This window comes from Zootermopsis nevadensis, unplaced genomic scaffold (assembly GCF_977971745.1).
Source record: "Zootermopsis nevadensis isolate Lab colony 2312 unplaced genomic scaffold, Znev_1.0 Znev_ptg000027l, whole genome shotgun sequence".
NCBI lineage: Eukaryota > Metazoa > Arthropoda > Insecta > Blattodea > Termopsidae > Zootermopsis > Zootermopsis nevadensis.
The window spans coordinates 7,852,321-7,870,461 of NW_028259159.1; the positions used below are offsets into that span (position 1 = coordinate 7,852,321).

General features: G+C 41.9%; 1 protein-coding gene across 21 annotated transcripts in view; it reads left to right on the top strand.

Annotated features, from left to right (window-relative positions):
* The first annotated feature begins 1,324 nt into the window (after positions 1–1,324).
* Positions 1,325–18,141, top strand: part of LOC147872502 (transformation/transcription domain-associated protein-like) — a 37,162-nt gene continuing 20,345 nt past the window's right edge. The window contains exons 1-14 of one of the 21 annotated variants that reach the window (XM_087356657.1): positions 1,332–1,561; positions 1,657–2,375; positions 3,419–3,663; positions 4,087–4,997; positions 5,996–6,122; positions 6,315–7,019; positions 8,332–8,483; positions 8,956–9,053; positions 9,568–9,653; positions 13,280–13,374; positions 15,161–15,247; positions 15,744–15,858; positions 16,696–16,847; positions 17,320–18,002. In XM_087356657.1, the coding sequence (XP_087212783.1) occupies positions 9,041–9,053; positions 9,568–9,653; positions 13,280–13,374; positions 15,161–15,221 (255 nt within the window). In that variant the 5' untranslated portion in view covers positions 1,332–1,561; positions 1,657–2,375; positions 3,419–3,663; ... (3 more) ...; positions 8,332–8,483; positions 8,956–9,040 and the 3' untranslated portion in view covers positions 15,222–15,247; positions 15,744–15,858; positions 16,696–16,847; positions 17,320–18,002. The other 20 variants (XM_087356648.1, XM_087356652.1, XM_087356653.1 and 17 more) reach the window with 20 other exon arrangements.

The following is an 18,141-nucleotide window of genomic DNA, read 5'->3' on the forward strand; positions in this document are numbered from 1 at the left end:
GTTAGGTTAGGTTACGTTAGGTTAGGTTAGGTTAGGTTAGGTTAGGTTATTTTTTTAAATTTTCAATTTTTAGAAAATTTTCGAAAAATCGAAAAACGTGCGAAATCGTCCAAAAAGCGCACAAAGCAAAAAAATTTTGAAAAATTCTGAATTCAAATTTTTTTCGAAAATTTCGAAAATATTTAGTTTTCTTCGCGTTTCATGCCATTTGCAGCCACTTTTTTAAATTTTTTGAAAATTTCGAAAAAATTTTAAAATTTCAATTTTTTCGAAAATTTTCAAAAAATCGAAAATGTGGGAAATCGTCCAAAAAGCGCACAAAACCAAAAAAATTTCAAAAATTCTGAATTCAAATTTTTTTTCGAAAATTTCGAAAATCTTTAGTTGGGTGTCTTATAGATGCTCGTGAAGTACAACCTGGTGGCATAGGGGCTGTGTAGTGGCGACATATGCAATAATCGTTTATAGTGCTTCTTTCATTGAGCTGTAGTTTACGAAATCCCACCTGTTTTCATAAATGATGGAAGATATTTAGATTATGGAAATGTTTATTAGTTGGTGTCTTATAGGTGATGTTGGTCGGACTTTTCAAATGACTCAGGTCGCGAGACGTTTTCGCCCTTCTGCAAAATTACTTGTGAGAAATTATCGCGCAGGGAGAATGTCGGTGCTGAATTTGCGTGATGTCTTGAGTGCCAACATGAAATGTGAGGAGGATAAGTTCGTGTTGGAAACGACATGGACGATTTCACTGGGTGATTTATAGGTAGACGTGCAGGTATTCAAGAGTTGTGTCTGGTATCAATCTGAGCAGGGTGTCGAAGGTTGCTCTGTGCAGTAACATAACGGCGACCGACAGGTTATGTGACAAATGTGCCCTAGGATGTAGGCGATGTAGATGCAAATTGTGGGCTACTTGTTTCATAGTGCTTCGTGCGAAGTTGATTGAGCTGTAGTTTATTGGGTGTGGTTGGATTCATAAATTATTTTATGATTTTTGAGGTTATGGAAGTGATTGGTAGTTGGTTTCTTATAGGCGAAGTTGGTAGCTCGTTTCGCCTTAATTTTTTTCTTTACTTCCTCTCGTTTTTAAAGGAGAAGATGTGTCACTAATGGTAGTCACGGAATAAAGTTTGAGGTCTTCATAATTTTACAGTCTTTGGAGTGGTATTTCAGTCAGCATTTGGTTCGGCAGTGCCGTGTAGTGTTCGCGGACGTTCATGTACCTCAGGTGTATTGTCGGTAGATGACAGGACAGTTCGTCAGGGTGCGCACATATTGATCATTGAATATCCCTCATGCTCCGCCGGTGGCGGAATGTGTTCTCTGTTTTTCAGACGTTGCCGTCCCTGCGTGCGAGAAAATGGCGCAGCTCCTCTGCTGTTATTGTTTACTTCGGACGGCGTGATGGTAGGATGCATGCCCAGTCGAGTGCAGCTTTACTCTCTTATATTTCCAATGCTTGCAAGTTTATTTTAACTGATGTTTGTCATCTTTCTCCTGTGTGAAGTACGTAAAGTGGGAAATATTTTGGTTGCACGAAAGGCCGGATTAGTTGCCAGTAGGTTATTAATGTGGTGTAGAGTGCCTTCGTAGTAAGAATTAATACTGGTCTCTCAATGCGGATGTTTATTTCTGTACATGGTTTTGTTTCAGGTAGGCGTGAATGCAAGCATATGGGATACTTCAGCCGTTATGCAGTTTCGAGTCCATCATTACTACGGAGGTAGCAAGACTTTGCTCCGGTAGCTGACATGACCATTGTGCATGATGGACACAATTCATCAGTCGATGCGATTGGGATGACCCACAGACTCGTGGTGGCAGCCTCTGTTTTTGTGACTTGCATGTGGAAATTCAGTAGCTGTTGATTTAAATTTGTGCAAGAGCTTATCGCAGTGAAGAAGCTAGAAGTAAGCAGCTAGGGTTACAGGTTGTAATGTTGGTTATGTGGCCACCACACCACACCACACCACAGTTGCCCACTTTTGATTCCTAGTGACCAAGTATGGGGTGTTCGTAGCATGCCTCACAATGCCACAAGGAAGACCTCAGGCCCTCGTGCGATTATATACCTTGCTTTCCGAGGAGGTGTACTGTTATAGATTTAGTGGGAGTGCCTAGTCTGTCTCAAAGAGGAGTTTGAGATCAGGGCATGTGCTGAGTAGCAACTTTCATGTGAACTGTAGCTGTAGTGTGTGTTTACTGGCATCAACGAAGACATGGAGGACCAATTTGTCTGAATATCAGTGTTTCAGAAGATCAGTTGTGTGCGTGATGGGGAAGCAGCTTTTTTGGAGTTGGAGATGTGAAGAACGAAACAGAAGGAAGCACCTGGAGTGTTTGTTACTTGGATAAGGAATTGCATTATTCAGGTATGTTAGAGAGTAGAGTTTGTTTGCATTCCATAGATCCTTCTTAGGAGTAATCCAAAGGCTGCAGTACAAGTCATTTCATACAATAAACATAAACTTCAGGACTTCATTCAATATACGTAAACCTCGGTACTTTTGACACAATTACAAGAACGTGTTTCACATATGAATGTACATAACCTTCAGATTTTGCAATTCAAGTATGAAAGCTAATTTCAGTGCAGGCTTGAATACATTTATATCACAATTTAGAGTTTTAATTGTTGGTTGGTGATTATTAAATAACTTGACACGTGTAAAGTACACTCCTCTTTGACATTTAGCAGGGTTTACATCTTGTAATTAAATTATGTACATCTGTATTTCTTTTAAAATTATCCAACTTTTCCACCACAAATGATAGCAAGCAGAGTATAAATTCACTTGCAAGTGGAAGTATATTAAATTTACGAAATAATTCTCTACAAGGTAAGCTGCTTTTGACACCTGCCATTGTTGTGATTATTTTCTTTTGCATGTAAAAAGCCTTATTACTGTCTGTTGAATTCCCCCAAAATATTAATCCATAAGACACCACAGAGTGGAAATAAGCAAAGTAAACTAGCTTTATAGTATCTATTGTCATGGGTGGTATGACTGTTCTGATGGCAAGGCACGCAGAGCTTAATTAGGGAATAATATACTCAGTGTGCTTCTTCCAATCTGAGGTGTTGTCAACTTGTAAGCCAAGGAAATTGTTTGTTTCAACTTCCGCGATTAATTTCTCATCACCGTAACCTCTCCTTTTGCCTCTGTACGTAGGTACATGCACATTCACAACATTCCCTAGGGTGGAATGCTCACCTCGGGAGCTTACAGAGTTGTTCACGCCGACATTGTCGGTGCCCCGGCATATTCCTGCAGGCAGTCCACATCCCTTCTGTACTCACGTTTTCGGGCATATGTATTGTGCAGTGTTGATGGATGTCGTTCCGTGCGCCGTGATGTCCGCTCGCTTGCTCTGTGTTGGGGTACTGAAGTATGTATTTTCATTAATGTTCTAGGACACCGGCCATGCCGTCATCATGAAGTTACCTCCTTCAGTTCCCTCTGGGTGTTCTGTTTGACAAGGCTGGGGTGAAGAACCAGAACGATATTGGCCGCAGTTAGATGACCTGTTACTGGCGAGTAAAACCTCTGTGTTGTGCGCCAGACACAAGATAGGGCGTTGGACCAACATTTCTCAAAGAGAGAGCATATTAATTGGCTCACAAAGTGCAGCTTATGTATAGAGCTACAATAACTTGATGTGAGTGAGTGTGTGTGTGTGTGTGTCTGTCTGTCTGTTCATAAGAGGCACCAGTACAAGAAGTAGGACACTGTCTTCTGACTTCATATCACAAAGAATATTAACTGGATGAATATTCGGAATATGTACCAAGTTGGAAGAGGAATACTTTTTCTGCCAAGCAACGGTAATGCTCTGACAGAGGCTGACTGCATGTTGGATGTTTGTTCTTACGTGTCTAATCCCCTGTATGTCTATGAACGGCATTCCCCCCCGCCCCCATTTCAGATTAAGTATTTGAATAAGCAGGAGGCACCCATTAGATAAAATAAGTTGGCATGAGATTGTTCCATTTCGGACGACTTTGCCTCCAATGTCTGTGAAAGTGGCCCCTTGAGATTCTAGATTTCTTGTGTATCTTACACCTTTCCTGGTATATTGCAGGAGGAGTGCACCAACACTAGACAGACTGACATCCGAGAGAAGACCGCTTGTGTCCCCGATGGTTGGCCGTCCTGTTGCTGAGTGCGTACATGGAGAAGAGGACTGAATGCAGCATGTAAATTTTGTGTGCCTCTGGAGAGGTGGTGCAGTTTTCTGTTATTTAACCCATTGACAGGGGCTTGCTCTGTTGTGGTAATTGTGTTGCAAGTGTGATAGCAACTTAGATATGAATCATGTGAACGTGTAAGGTGTGGATGTCTAGTTATGTGTGTGGGGTGTTCTACGGAGTGTAGTAAAATAGTAGAAATGTCGGCCGCAATCACATTGCGTTGATAAGAGTCTGCTTCATAGTGTGGTGGCCAACACATCTCGGAATGAGAGAGAGTTTGTCATGTGTGACAGGCTGTAAGTTGCAGGTGCTCTTGGCTTTGGCCGCAGCTTGTCACCAAAGATGTGATTCCTCTTCCTGGAAAGAATATGTTATTTCGTTTTATCTGCTTCATCCCATTTCACATTCTCAGTTCAAGCTAATGCCACAGGAAGATCTTCAAAACGTCAGTCATTGTGAATCTGTTCGGAAGCAGATGGGGGGGGCTCTGCAGTTTCACTCGTTTAGGAAGTGCGGTGATGAAGATCTCTGGCATAGCTATACCGGACAGTCTTGATAATAGTGGGTGTCCGTTCTCTGACCCAGGAGGGCTTTAAAAGTGTGCTGACCACGCATTACTTAGTTTGTATTTTCTTCATGTAAATCTGTAAAGAGATGTCAAAGCGGGAGGTAACGGGAATACTTAGTGATCATCACCGAGAGGGAGTTTCCAAACAGTCGTTAACGGGAGATGCGCAATAGCAGTTGTCCTATGATCGAAAAGTGTGACTTGCCAGTGATGAGATTGCTTTTTGTAAGTCAGGTAAGTGCAATGAGTTTTATGGATTCTGTGTGATTTTCTGCAAGTGGTTTTCAGCGAATATTGCCGGCATTAATTTTGTTGGTAGTGTATTAAGTGTTGATTGCTGCATGTGCCAAAATGAAGTCTGACGAAGGGAAGTTGGAGTTGTTGAAGTACGGTCACCAGTGGGCTGGGTCGTTGGGTGTGTTATAGATGCTCGTGAAGTACAACCTGGTGGCAGAGGGGCTGTGTAGTGGCGACATATGCAATAATCGTTTATAGTGCTTCGTTCATTGAGCTGTAGTTTACGAAATCCCACAATTACTTGTGAGAAATTATCGCGCAGGGAGAATGTCGGTGCTGAATTTGCGTGATGTCTTGAGTGCCAACATGAAATGTGAGGAGGATAAGTTCGTGTTGGAAAGGACGTGGACGATTTCACTGGGTGATTTATAGGTAGACGTGCATGTATTCAAGATTTGTGTCTGGTATCAATCTGAGCAGGGTGTCGAAGGTTGCTCTGTGCAGTAACATTCCGGCGACCGAGAGGTTATGTGACAAATGTGCCCTAGGATGTAGGCGATGTAGATGCAAATTGTGGGCTACTTGTTTCATAGTGCTTCGTGCTAAGTTGATTGAGCTGTAGTTTATTGGGTGTGGTGGGATACATAAATTATATTATGATTTTTGAGGTTATGGAAGTGATTGGTAGTTGGTTTCTTATAGTTGGTAGCTCGTTTCGCCTTTTTTTTTCTTTACTTCCTGTCGTTTTTAAGGGAGAAGATGTGTCACTAATGGTAGTCACGGAATAAAGTTTGAGGTCTTCATAATTTTACAGTCTTTCGAGTGGTATTTCAGTCAGCATTTGGTTCGGCAGTGCCGTGTAGTGTTCGTGGACGGGCATGTACCTCAGGTGTATTGTCGGTAGATGACAGGACAGTTCGTCAGGGTGCGCACATATTGATCATTGAATATGCCTCATGCACCGCCGGTGACGGGATGTGTTCGCTGTTTTTCAGACGTTGCCGTCCCTGCGTGCGAGAAAATGGCGCAGCTCCTCTGCTGTTATTGTTTACTTCGGACGGCGTGATGGTAGGATGCATGGCCAGTCGAGTGCAGCTTTACTCTCATATATTGCCAGGGCTTGTAAGTTTATTTGAACTGATGTTTGTCATCTTTCTCCTGTGTGAAGTACGTAAAGTGGGAAATATTTTGGTTGCACGAAAGGCCGGATTAGTTGCCAGTAGGTTATTAATGTGGTGTAGAGTGCCTTCGTAGTAAGAATTAATACTGGTCTCTCAATGCGGATGTTTATTTCTGTACATGGTTTTGTTTCAGGTAGGCGTGAATGCAAGCATATGGGATACTTCAGCCGTTATGCAGTTTCGAGTCCATCATTACTACGGAGGTAGCAAGACTTTGCTCCGGTAGCTGACATGACCATTGTGCGTGATGGACACAATTCATCAGTCGATGCGGTTGGGATGACCCACAGACTCGTGGTGGCAGCCTCTGTTTTTGTGACTTGCATGTGGAAATTCAGTAGCTGTTGATTTAAATTTGTGCAAGAGCTTATCGCAGTGAAGAAGCTAGAAGTAAGCAGCTAGGGTTACAGGTTGTAATGTTGGTTACGTGGCCACTGCACCACAGTTGCCCACTTTTGATTCCTAGTGACCAAGTATGGGGTGTTCGTATGATGCCTCACAATGCCACAAGGAAGACCTCAGGCCCTCGTGCGATTACCTTGCTTTCCGAGGAGGTGTACTGTTATAGATTTAGTGGGAGTGCCTAGTCTGTCTCAAAGAGGAGTTTGAGATCAGGGGATGTGCTGAGTAGCAACTTTCATGTGAACTGTAGCTGTAGTGTGTGTGGACTGGTTTCAACGAAGACATGGCAGACCAATTTGTCTGAATATCAGCGTTTGAGAAGATCAGTTGTGTGCGTGATGGGGAAGCAGCTTATTTGGAGTTGGAGTTGTGAAGAACCAGACAGAACGAAGCACCTGGAGTGTTTGTGACTTGGATAAGGAATTGCATTATTCAGGTATGTTAGAGAGTAGAGTTTCTTTGCATTCCATAGATCCTTCTTAGGACTAAACCATGGGATGCAGAGCAAGTCATTTCATACAGTAAACATAAACTTCAGGACTTCATTCAATATACTTTTGACACAATTACAAGAACGTGTTTCACATATGAATGTACATAACCTTCAGATTTTGCAATTCAAGTATGAAAGCTAATTTCAGTGCAGGCTTGAATACATTTATATCACAATTTAGAGTTTTAATTGTTGGTTGGTGATTATTAAATAACTTGACACGTGTAAAGTACACTCCTCTTTGACATTTAGCAGGGTTTACATCTTGTAATTAAATTATGTACATCTGTATTTCTTTTAAAATTATCCAACTTTTCCACCACAAATGATAGCAAGCAGAGTATAAATTCACTTGCAAGTGGAAGTATATTAAATTTACGAAATTATTCTCTATAAGGTAAGCAGCTTTTGACACCTGCCATTGTTGTGATTATTTTCTTTTGCATGTAAAAAGCCTTATTAGTGTGTGTGATAAGGAATTGCATTATTGAGGTATGTTAGAGAGTAGAGTTTCTTTGCATTCCATAGATCCTTCTTAGGAGTAATCCAAAGGATGCAGTACAAGTCATTTCATACAATAAACATAAACTTCAGGACTTCATTCAATATATGTAAACCTCAGTACTTTTGACACAATGCAAGGACGTGTTTCACATGTGAATGTACATAACCTTCAGATTCTGCAATACAGGTATTAAAAAAAATTACAAATTAATATACATAAACCTCAGAATTTTAAATAGAAATGCAAAACCACTTTAAATATAGATTATAGATATACATAAAACTGAAGAAATTTCAGCAGAGGTGAAATAAACTGCAGAATGGAAAGTGTGAGTGATGAGGTGACCTCTCAATGCACGCTTGAACACCTTTAAATCATTTAGAGTTTAAATTGTTGGTGGAAGATTATTAAATAACTTGGTACGCGTATAGTACGTTCCTTTTTGACGTTTATTAGGGTTAGCATAGACTATACAAAAATTATATGCTTGTAGTTAATTTTTATTTCAATGTTGTTGAGATTTGTCAAACTTGTTTCCACTTGCAAAATAAAAGTCTAGGTGTCCATGAAACCCAAAGTTTCTGGAAATAAATATGACATGCGCCCTGATGTGGAGAAAAGGTGTTTAGAGTATTACAGTAAGTGCAGTACGTGAAAGTATTATAACAATGCCGCATGGAAGTTACTGTAACTAAAACATTTGACTTCCCTTACTCGTTATAACTTGAAACTGTTGGTTGTGTTTTCCAGTTCGTGGAGACAGCATCTAGTGCTCAGAAGTCAAGCACGACGGATCCGTTCTACCGTCGTCAGTGCTGGGAAATAATTTGCTGTTTCTTGGTGGCATCCCTGAATTTTAATGATGATGAGAATAGAGCGCAGCAGCTTTTCTCCTGTCCAAGGTATATAAGAGCAGTTGGAGGCAGAAGAATATTGTCAAACTAACCTCATTCTTGATATTAAAATAGTGTACAAAATAAAAGATGTTTTTCCAGCCTGATGGTACTAACATGACATAACAGATTGTTAATCACTGGCTTTTCTTCGCAGAATTGTAAGCGAGTCCCAAGGCAGTCTATGAGGCACTGATATAGATTTTTCTCTGAGCACCCAGAACTCATTATTTACTGGTACAGTGAGCCCGTTAGAGGCTGTATCACAATTAGTTTGGGTTTAGTATCCTGCCAGTACCAGGAGGCTTCTACAAGTAATGTGTTTCTTTGTCATATCATAAACCCAGATTTCCCATTTGCTCTGTGCCTCTTACATCAGTTGCTGATTTAGGAAGCAGCTACTGCATTGGCCACTGTTGTGACCATTGAACATTAGGATGTGAGTGTAATTATCTTTACTCATTGTGATTCGCTGTTGCAGTTTTGATGATCCACATGTGGAGATCTCCGCAGTCCATTGGATTCCGTACAGATTGCAGGACAAGCAAGCCAGAGCCACTCACCAGATGGCAGTCACAGGTAAGTTCATCCATTTGAGTAAATTGTTTAATAAACTTCTTTTCTGAATTATAATGCCATTATTGAAAGAAGAAGAAGAAAGTGTTGAAGACCTTTTTTCCTGAAAAGTAGCAAATGGTTTTAATGAAATGAAGAACTTGTCTATTTCTTCTATTGACACTACAAAGAAACAATGAAGAACGTGATTTTTCTTTGCCAGTTTAAGGAACCACATTTTGAGGCTGACCTCCACATAGTTCTATAATTGAGAATGCATGGAGTGTACCTCCATGCTCCCACTGCCTCATGGCATTGCGCTTAGTCACAAGGATAACTTCAGCTGATATAGCGAACCATTAAATGTTTAAAAATCATAATCGGTGTTGGTTTTCTGTAAGTCCAAGTGGTGTTAGAACCCAAAGACCACTGTGAGAACCTGAAATCTCTCTTAAAACCACATTTAGTATGTGAACTTGTTGAAAGCGTCTGCTTCATATCTGGAAAAGCCAGTAAGGCCTGTTGTGTATGTTGGTAGGAGTGTTTGTTGCTGCAGCCATGAAAGAGTTACGACGGTGTTCCTTGTGTGTCACTACACAATGGTGGCGATATCACAGGAAGCTGGTGAGTTCAGTTTTATAAATTTAGATTGTTCAACATTGAAACAATTTATATTACTGATGGTGAAGTTTCCACCTTTGCTTCCAGAAGGCATTATAAAGTGGCATTACTGATGGTGATATGGAAAATAAATCTAATTGATACGGCTACCTCTTGCCCCTTGTCGGTTGAATTCACCTTAGTAGTAGAAGTGCTACAGATGTTGGCTGTGTTGTAGTGGCTTGCCATTTCTTAATCTTTCATTTACGTCCTTTCTCCATGACATCAAAACAGGCGAACCTGAAGGGCATGGACCGACTGGTGTTTATAGACTCCCTTGCTGTCATAATGGGGCACGAGGAGAGGGAGCCGTGTAAGCCGGGACACCTCGGCTCCAAACAGACGGCAAGCGAACTGTTCGTTAAATATCCACTGAATCAGTGGCAAGGGAAGTTGCGTGGGTCTGACGTGATGTGTGTGAGTTGTAGAGTTTGTAGTTGCAGTATTATGACGTGTGGAAGCAACAAGTACCTCCGAGTCTTAAAGAGTGCTCGGGTGACCGCACGCCCACAAGTTTGTGCAGAGGCTACTCACTTCTTGATATACAGCGAGAACGTAGGCTCCCGGATTAAGTTGTTGTTGGGGGTGGCCCGCGAGGGGCCTTGGGACCCTTCCTGGAAGGACAGACCCAAAATGCCGTCAACTGGTGCTTGGTAAAAACCGTTCGCTGGCACGAACGCGAAGTCAGGGATGCGGATTCCTCCCACCTGTAACGCATGGATTGCGACTTGTATGCGCCCTGTGAGCTGTGTGAAACAGCTGAACAGCGTACATGTTTAAAATGTGGGTTTCTTGTGTATTTTTGTTTCGCTTTACATGTGGTCTTTCTTTCTCTCGAAGGCTTGTGCTTGCAGAAAATGTTTCTAGAATTACGTTTTTCAATAATATTGTCATGTCACATTCTCTTCCATGGTAAATTGAAACATTTTTGTGAACTAAATATGTTGGAAATTTGTCTTTCTAGATTGTGACGCCTTGTAGTCTTGTACCTGGTGACCAAGGTGGAATGCTGAGGCAATGCATTTCTCCGAAACCTGTTGGATTAGACGGCGTCACAACTCAGAAGACCGCAGTCCACATTATGGCCGCAGCGAAAACTTCTCACCTGCGTGAAATAGCTTATGACACTGATTATGCAGAGGAGAGCAATTTATTTATTTTTTTCGCAAAAAATAAATTGTCGTTTTCACCAGTGAACACTTTACTTGCAATGCAAACATGTTAACAACTGGAGCCTGGGTTTTCTGAACTGAGTACGAGGGTTGATGATTCATACTCACTGTCAGCGTATCCTTGGCAACAGGACCGTACACTTTTATCTCGGCGTACGACAGGGAGATGTTTCCGTACTGCTTCTCCAGGTGGTACGTGTCTGACAGGTTCGCCCTGAAGACGTCGTGGTACTCTGCAGCACAAGAGAAACGCACGCGGATTAACGAGAAACTTGGGCCTGTCACCTAGAGAGAGTCCGACTCTGGAGTCCTCGTCAGTTCTACGCACATCCTCACAATTTATTTCCCGAGAAAAATCGTGGTTCGTGTTTACGTTGTTCGTAAGTTTGCTTAGTTATTCCGGTCTAAATCTGGCAAAGAAACTTAAAATAGACCACGACCTCTTTCTTGTCTCTCTCTCTCTAATTCCGAAAAATCTAATAATTCATTTCATTGTTACATGACTCTTGTCGTTGATACAGCGTCTTTGAAACCGAATGAGCATGTACACAATATTATCTGCCAGTGTGTGTATTTACTCTGAATGTCCCCGCCTAAATCTCCCTTCATTTTATCGCAAGTACAAACGTACAATATTCGTTTGGTATGATTATTAATTCAAAATGGACCCTTGTAAGTGCCACAGCGTTCCGGAAGGGTTTCGCTCGAGTTCCTGGGGTTGAGAGAGAGGGTGGAGGTTCCCAGGCATTGCTCACTCGCCCTTCTTCAAAACTCATTGTGTCTGTGTATTCAGTTCCCACCCGGAAGATACACATGTTCATCGCAAAGATCAGTAATATCTTAAGCATTTACTGAGGCAACAGATTTGTCCGTGACAGAATGGGGCGTCACCTGCCGCTGAGCTGCGAAGATTGTGTTCGAAGTTTCATCGATTTTGGCTACGTACTGCAGTAATACGGCGTCGACTTGCACATCTCGACGGACCCGTGTCCATCAGCACCCTGAACCCTTGGGGAGGAGTCCCTAGGTAGATCTGCCCCAGAAGTCCGATCTGAAATAAAAGTCGAAGAGTAAGAACAAATGAATTGCTGCTAAATTCTTGCAATGTGTTCACATTTCGGTGTTTGTTAATTTCTCATTTCTGGATAAATTTTGTAAAGGATAATTGAATTTGGTGATCAGTTTTTACAAATGTTGCTAGGAGGGGGTTCCTTGGACCTCAGTCGAGCGGAAAAATTATTTGTGGCCTGAGGGCAGAGAAAAGTTTGACCACCCCGATTCAGTCTCGCGACAGGATTCCGTGGCGGCCTCTTGAAGACACGGGAACACGCCTTAGGGCTACATGACAGACGAGGCCACTCAAAAGACAGTCGTCTTCTCAGGAAGGGCTCTGCCCCGTGGATGCTACGCGTTTTATCTACTTACTTTGGGAGCCATTATCACTTCCTCGGTGGTGCCATCTGCTGCTATAATCTGGTGTTTTTCGGCGCCCCGAAAAACTACTTGTTGTAAAGGAACCCTGTTTAGACAGAAAACAAGAACACAAGAGTCAGAAGCTGCGCGTTTTTGTATTGCTATGTCCCGGTTTTCTGTGCGTTCTTTTCCACTCCATTAGACTATGGCATACCCGAGAAACACCCCTCGCTTTCTTTCTGAGTAAATTTTTGTAGCGGCCGGATTGCTGTAATCGTAGATTTTAACACTTTGCATTCTGCTTCTGTTAAAAACCTTTTTCTGTTTGTGTGTTTTCATGGTAACATGTACTTTACGCTATTGAAAAGCCCAAATAGTTAACTTTAATGTTGAGAGACGGCGATCACGTTTATTTTTCTGATCTTATTCACCTGACAAACCCAGATCGAAAAAGCCAGTACTTCTAACGATATTTGTCGTGCGTAACATGCAAAGACTTCCCTGCCCTCTCTTTGTGGAAGACCGTACTAAGTACCGACTGTCGAATCGCAGACAAGCAGTCGCCCTGACGATGGAAATAGTCAGAATTGTTGGACGGTTTAAATGATGAGATTTCTAGATCAATTCGTGATGTTTCACAGGATTACCTCTTTATATACATAGATTGATCTAAGCAATAATGCTGTTGAACTTTATGCGGGTAGGGGGGGGACTTGCGCTATTTGAATATCACCTCGTGCTCTGATTTTACCCGCAGGTGTTCATGTAATATCTCACTGTGTTCAGGTAAATATGTGTCGAAGTCCGCTGGGACTACGAACGGCAGCAACTGTCGCTGTGATCGCACATAGCGGATAGGGCGTGCTGGCGGCATAGTCGCCAGATACCCTCACCGTATTTAGTTCGTTCTGCACGTGTGTCTGAATGGCCTAGTGCCTTTCTTAACACGTGTTAATTGCTTAATTTCCCCAGTTTAAATTCTAACAGTATTTTCATTTCTTCTAGAACTCACCTTACTACGTCGTGGCAGGATGTGGCAACCACGAAGAGGACGACGACGAGCAGTTGAACAGCAGACATCTTGGTGGTGTTGCTTCCAGGTGAGAATGAGGCACACAGCTCCTCCGCTAGCTTATATACCAGCCCTCTCACGATTGCCTGACACCATACGTCTCCTTAGAGGCAGGTGATACTTAATGGCGCGCTCGTGCCTTCTCGAAGTTGGCACCAGCTGGTTGGTGTGTCACATAATTTAAATTTGAATTTGTCTGAAACAGGCATAAGTTATTAACCATTTGGTGTAAGCAATGCAAAATGAATAATTGACAGTCTTGTTAGTTTTGTAGCGACATTAAGAGAAGGCAGGCTGGTATAGTAATGAGTCTTACGAAAATTAGTCAGGAAAGTGTGTAGGAATGTAGAGTGAAGTCCTGGTGTGATCTTCCTTGTGCGTGTAGCGATAGTGCCGCAAAATTTAGAAGATTGTTTGCCAGAATTTTGTGTGGGGTATTGGTTTGACTTATTTGGCTGGATTCTTTCTTTTCGACTCCGGTGCTTTGAACATGTGGTTAAAGATTGTTGACCTGGAAATGATATGATGTAGGTTTAGTGTTTGTGGACCACCTTTGCTGCTCCCTCATAAATATATTTTTGCATAACTCCCTCCTTCTCTCATCTTAGGCTCCCATATCCCCTACCACTTAAACCCTCTGTAATTTTTTTTAGAGGGCAGAAATCAGTTAGGTAAAGCATAGAATACCAAACCCGTTTCTGCCCTCCTTTTATTTCTACAACTTAATACTACTGTAAGAATCCGCTGTGTCTCGAACTGCCGACGTCGTCCTCCGCAGTCTCGTACGTTGCCTCTTCGGCTACGAGGCGTGTGGTAGATTGGGATTCTGGTTGGATTACTTATGTCGATGCAGTACGTAGTTTATTCGTTCGCTACTAGATTTCGTTGTGGCCAAGTTCGCAGACAGAGAGAGAAAAAGGAAGATAGCAGTTGGTAAGATTTGTTGCGTGAATCTAGTCTTTGGAGGTGTGGTATGACTGGAGTATGTAGGTTGTGTGTAGCGAGTTGTTAGTGTTTCGCCTTGGGAGATGTTTGCGTGCTACATTTATTTCAGTTCATAATGGCAAATATTCAGTCTCTTAAAATGCCATAATGCAAGAATCATTGCTGTAAGTTTCTGTGTGCGAACAGTGATATTGGTGGGCTGTTATTAGGTTACGGAATAAGAGACAGCAGCTTGATGTAAGTACACGAGCAATATGATGTATTAGATGTGCTTGTCATGTGATAGAGTTAAGTCTGTCCAAGAATATGTGTCACTGTTCATCATTACAGTGCCATATTTAACTTGGTTGTTGTATTTCCTGGTGATCAGATTTTGAATATCACCATATTTGTGGAAAAAAGAAAGGCTTTAATGCTCAGCAAAACTAAAATATGTAGCAGTAACAAATCAGTGACAACCGAAGTTGCATGGGACTGATGTGATGTGTGTGTGGGAAGGAGATGTAGAGTTTTTAGTGACAGTATTATGAAGTGGTGTGGAATAATGTCAGCCCATACGGCTATTTTTTTAGGGGGGTGGTGGGGAAGAAGAGAAAGGTTGTAATATGAATCTGTAAGAGAGGGAGTTTAATTTTTGTCAGGTGGCTGGTTGTGTCACAGTCGTGACCCATATTTAAAGTGATAACTTGTGAATGGGTTTGTAGTGATCATGACAAAATTTGCCTTGTGAAAATGGAAGGTGCTTGTTCATTGGCTAAGATAGAAGTGTTATCTGTGTGGTGAAGTAAAACTGTGTGTTCTTAGAGGAGTGTGATGCATGTATGGAGGTATCTTGTTTTGTTGAATGTGAATGTATTTTCACTTTTTAGGAGTAGCGGAAATAGAGTGATCCTTCAGATTCTACTGAGCTGCATGCTGTGTGTCATCTGACCTGCGTACTGCTTGCCATAGAAGCAGTGAGTACAGATATGAAACTCCATTGTCAATAAATCACTTTACAAGTTACCAACTTGTTGGCGTAGTAAACAAAGAATAAGGACTAACATTTGTACCCTTTGGGGAAAGATTCCCCGTCATTAATGTCCGAAACTAGTGCATTAAGGACACCAACTTCATATAAAAAAAAATAATATCTGGATGAATATTCGGAATATGTACCAAGTTGGAAGAGGAATACTTCTTCTGTCAAGCAACGGTAATGCTCTGACAGAGGCTGACCGCATGTTGGATGTTTGATCTTACGTGTCTAATCCCCGGTAAGTCTATGAACAGCATTCACCCCCCACCCCCATTTCAGATTAAATATTTGAATAAGCAGGAGGCACCCATTAGAAAAATAAGTTGGCATGAGATTGTGCCATTTCAGACGACTTTGCCTCCAATGTCTGTGAAAGTGGCCCCTTGAGATTCTAGATTTCTTGTGTATCTTACACCTTTCCTGGTATATTACAGGAGGAGTGCACCAACACTAGACAGACTGACATCCGAGAGAAGACCGCTTGTGTCCCCGATGGTTGGCCGTCCTGTTGCTGAGTGCATACATGGAGAAGAGGACTGAATGCAGCATGTAAATTTTGTGTGCCTCTGGAGAGGTGGTGCAGTTTTCTGTTATTTAACCCATTGACAGGGGCTTGCTCTGTTGTGGTAATTGTGTTGCAAGTGTGATAGCAACTTAGATATGAATCATGTGAACGTGTAAGGTGTGGATGTCTAGTTATGTGTGTGGGGTGTTCTACGGAGTGTAGTAAAATAGTAGAAATGTCGGCCGCAATCACATTGCGTTGATAAGAGTCTGCTTCATAGTGTGGTGGCCAACACATCTTGGAATGAGAGAGAGTTTGTCCTGTGTGAAAGGCTGTAAGTTGCAGGTGCTCTTGGCTTTGGCCGCAGCTTGTCACCAAAGATGTGATTCCTCTTCCTGGAAAGAATGTGTTATTTCCTTTTATCTGCTTCATCCCATTTCACATTCTCAGTTCAAGCTAATGCCACAGGAATATCTTCAAAACGTCAGTCATTGTGAATCTGTTCGGAAGCAGATGGGGGGGCTCTGCAGTTTCACTCGTTTAGGAAGTGCGGTGATGAAGATCTCTGGCATAGCTATACCGGACAGTCTTGATAATAGTGGGTGTCCGTTCTCTGGCCCAGGAGGGCTTTAAAAGTGTGCTGACCACGCATTACTTAGTTTGTATTTTCTTCATGTAAATCTGTAAAGAGATGTCAAAGCGGGAGGTAACGGGAATACTTAGTGATCATCACCGAGAGGGAGTTTCCAAACAGTCGTTAACGGGAGATGCGCAATAGCAGTTGTCCTATGATCGAAAAGTGTGACTTGCCAGTTACTGTAACTAAAACATTTGACTTCCCTTACTCGTTATAACTTGAAACTGTTGCTTGTGTTTTCCAGGTCGTGGAGACAGCATCTAGTGCTCTGAAGTCGAGCACGGCGGATCCGTTCTACCGTCGTCAGTGCTGGGAAATAATTTGCTGTTTCTTGGTGGCATCCCTGAATTTTAATGATGATGAGAATAGAGTGCAGCAGCTGTTCTCCTGTCCAAGGTATATAAGAGCAGTTGGAGGCAGAAGAATATTGTCAAACTAACCTCATTCTTGATATTAAAAAAGTGTACAAAATAAAAGATGATTTTCCAGCCTGATGGTACTAACATGACATAACAGATTGTTAATCACTGGCTTTTCTTCGCAGAATTGTAAGCGAGTCCCAAGGCAGTCTATGAGGCACTGTTATAGATTTTTCTCTGAGCACCCAGAACTCATTATTTACTGGTACAGTGAGCCCGTTAGAGGCTGTATCACAATTAGTTTGGGTTTAGTATCCTGCCAGTACCAGGAGGCTTCTACAAGTAATGTATTTCTTTGTCATATCATAAACCCAGATTTCCCATTTGCTCTGTGCCTCTTACATCAGTTGCTGATTTAGGAAGCAGCTACTGCATTGGCCACTGTTGTGACCATTGAACATTAGGATGTGAGTGTAATTATCTGTACTCATTGTGATTCGCTGTTGCAGTTCTGATGATCCACATGTGGAGATCTCCGCAGTCCATGGGATTCCGTACAGATTGCAGGACAAGCAAGCCAGAGCCACTCACCAGATGGCAGTCACAGATAAGTTTATCCATTTGAGTAAATTGTTTAATAAACTTCTTTTCTGAATTACAATGCCATTATTGAAAGAAGAAGACCTTTTTTCCTGAAAGGTAGCAAATGGTTTTAATGAAATGAAGAACTTGTCTATTTCTTCTATTGACACTACAAAGAAACAATGAAGAACGTGATTTTTCTTTGCCAGTTTAAGGAACCACATTTTGAGGCTGACCTCCACATAGTTCTATAATTGAGAATGCATGGAGTTTACCTCCATGCTCCCACTGCCTCATGGCATTGCGCTTAGTCACAAGGATAACTTCAGCTGATATAGCGAACCATTAAATGTTTAAAAATCATAATCGGTGTTGGTTTTCTGTAAGTCCAAGTGGTGTTAGAACCCAAAGACCACTGTGAGAACCTGAAATCTCTCTTAAAACCACATTTAGTATGTGAACTTGTTGAAAGCGTCTGCTTCATATCTGGAAAAGCCAGTAAGGCCTGTTGTGTATGTTGGTAGGAGTGTTTGTTGCTGCAGCCATGAAAGAGTTACGACGGTGTTCCTTGTGTGTCACTACACAATGGTGGCGATATCACAGGAAGCTGGTGAGTTCAGTTTTATAAATTTAGATTGTTCAACATTGAAACAATTTATATTACTGATGGTGAAGTTTCCACCTTTGCTTCCAGAAGGCATTATAAAGTGGCATTACTGATGGTGATATGGAAAATAAATCTAATTGAT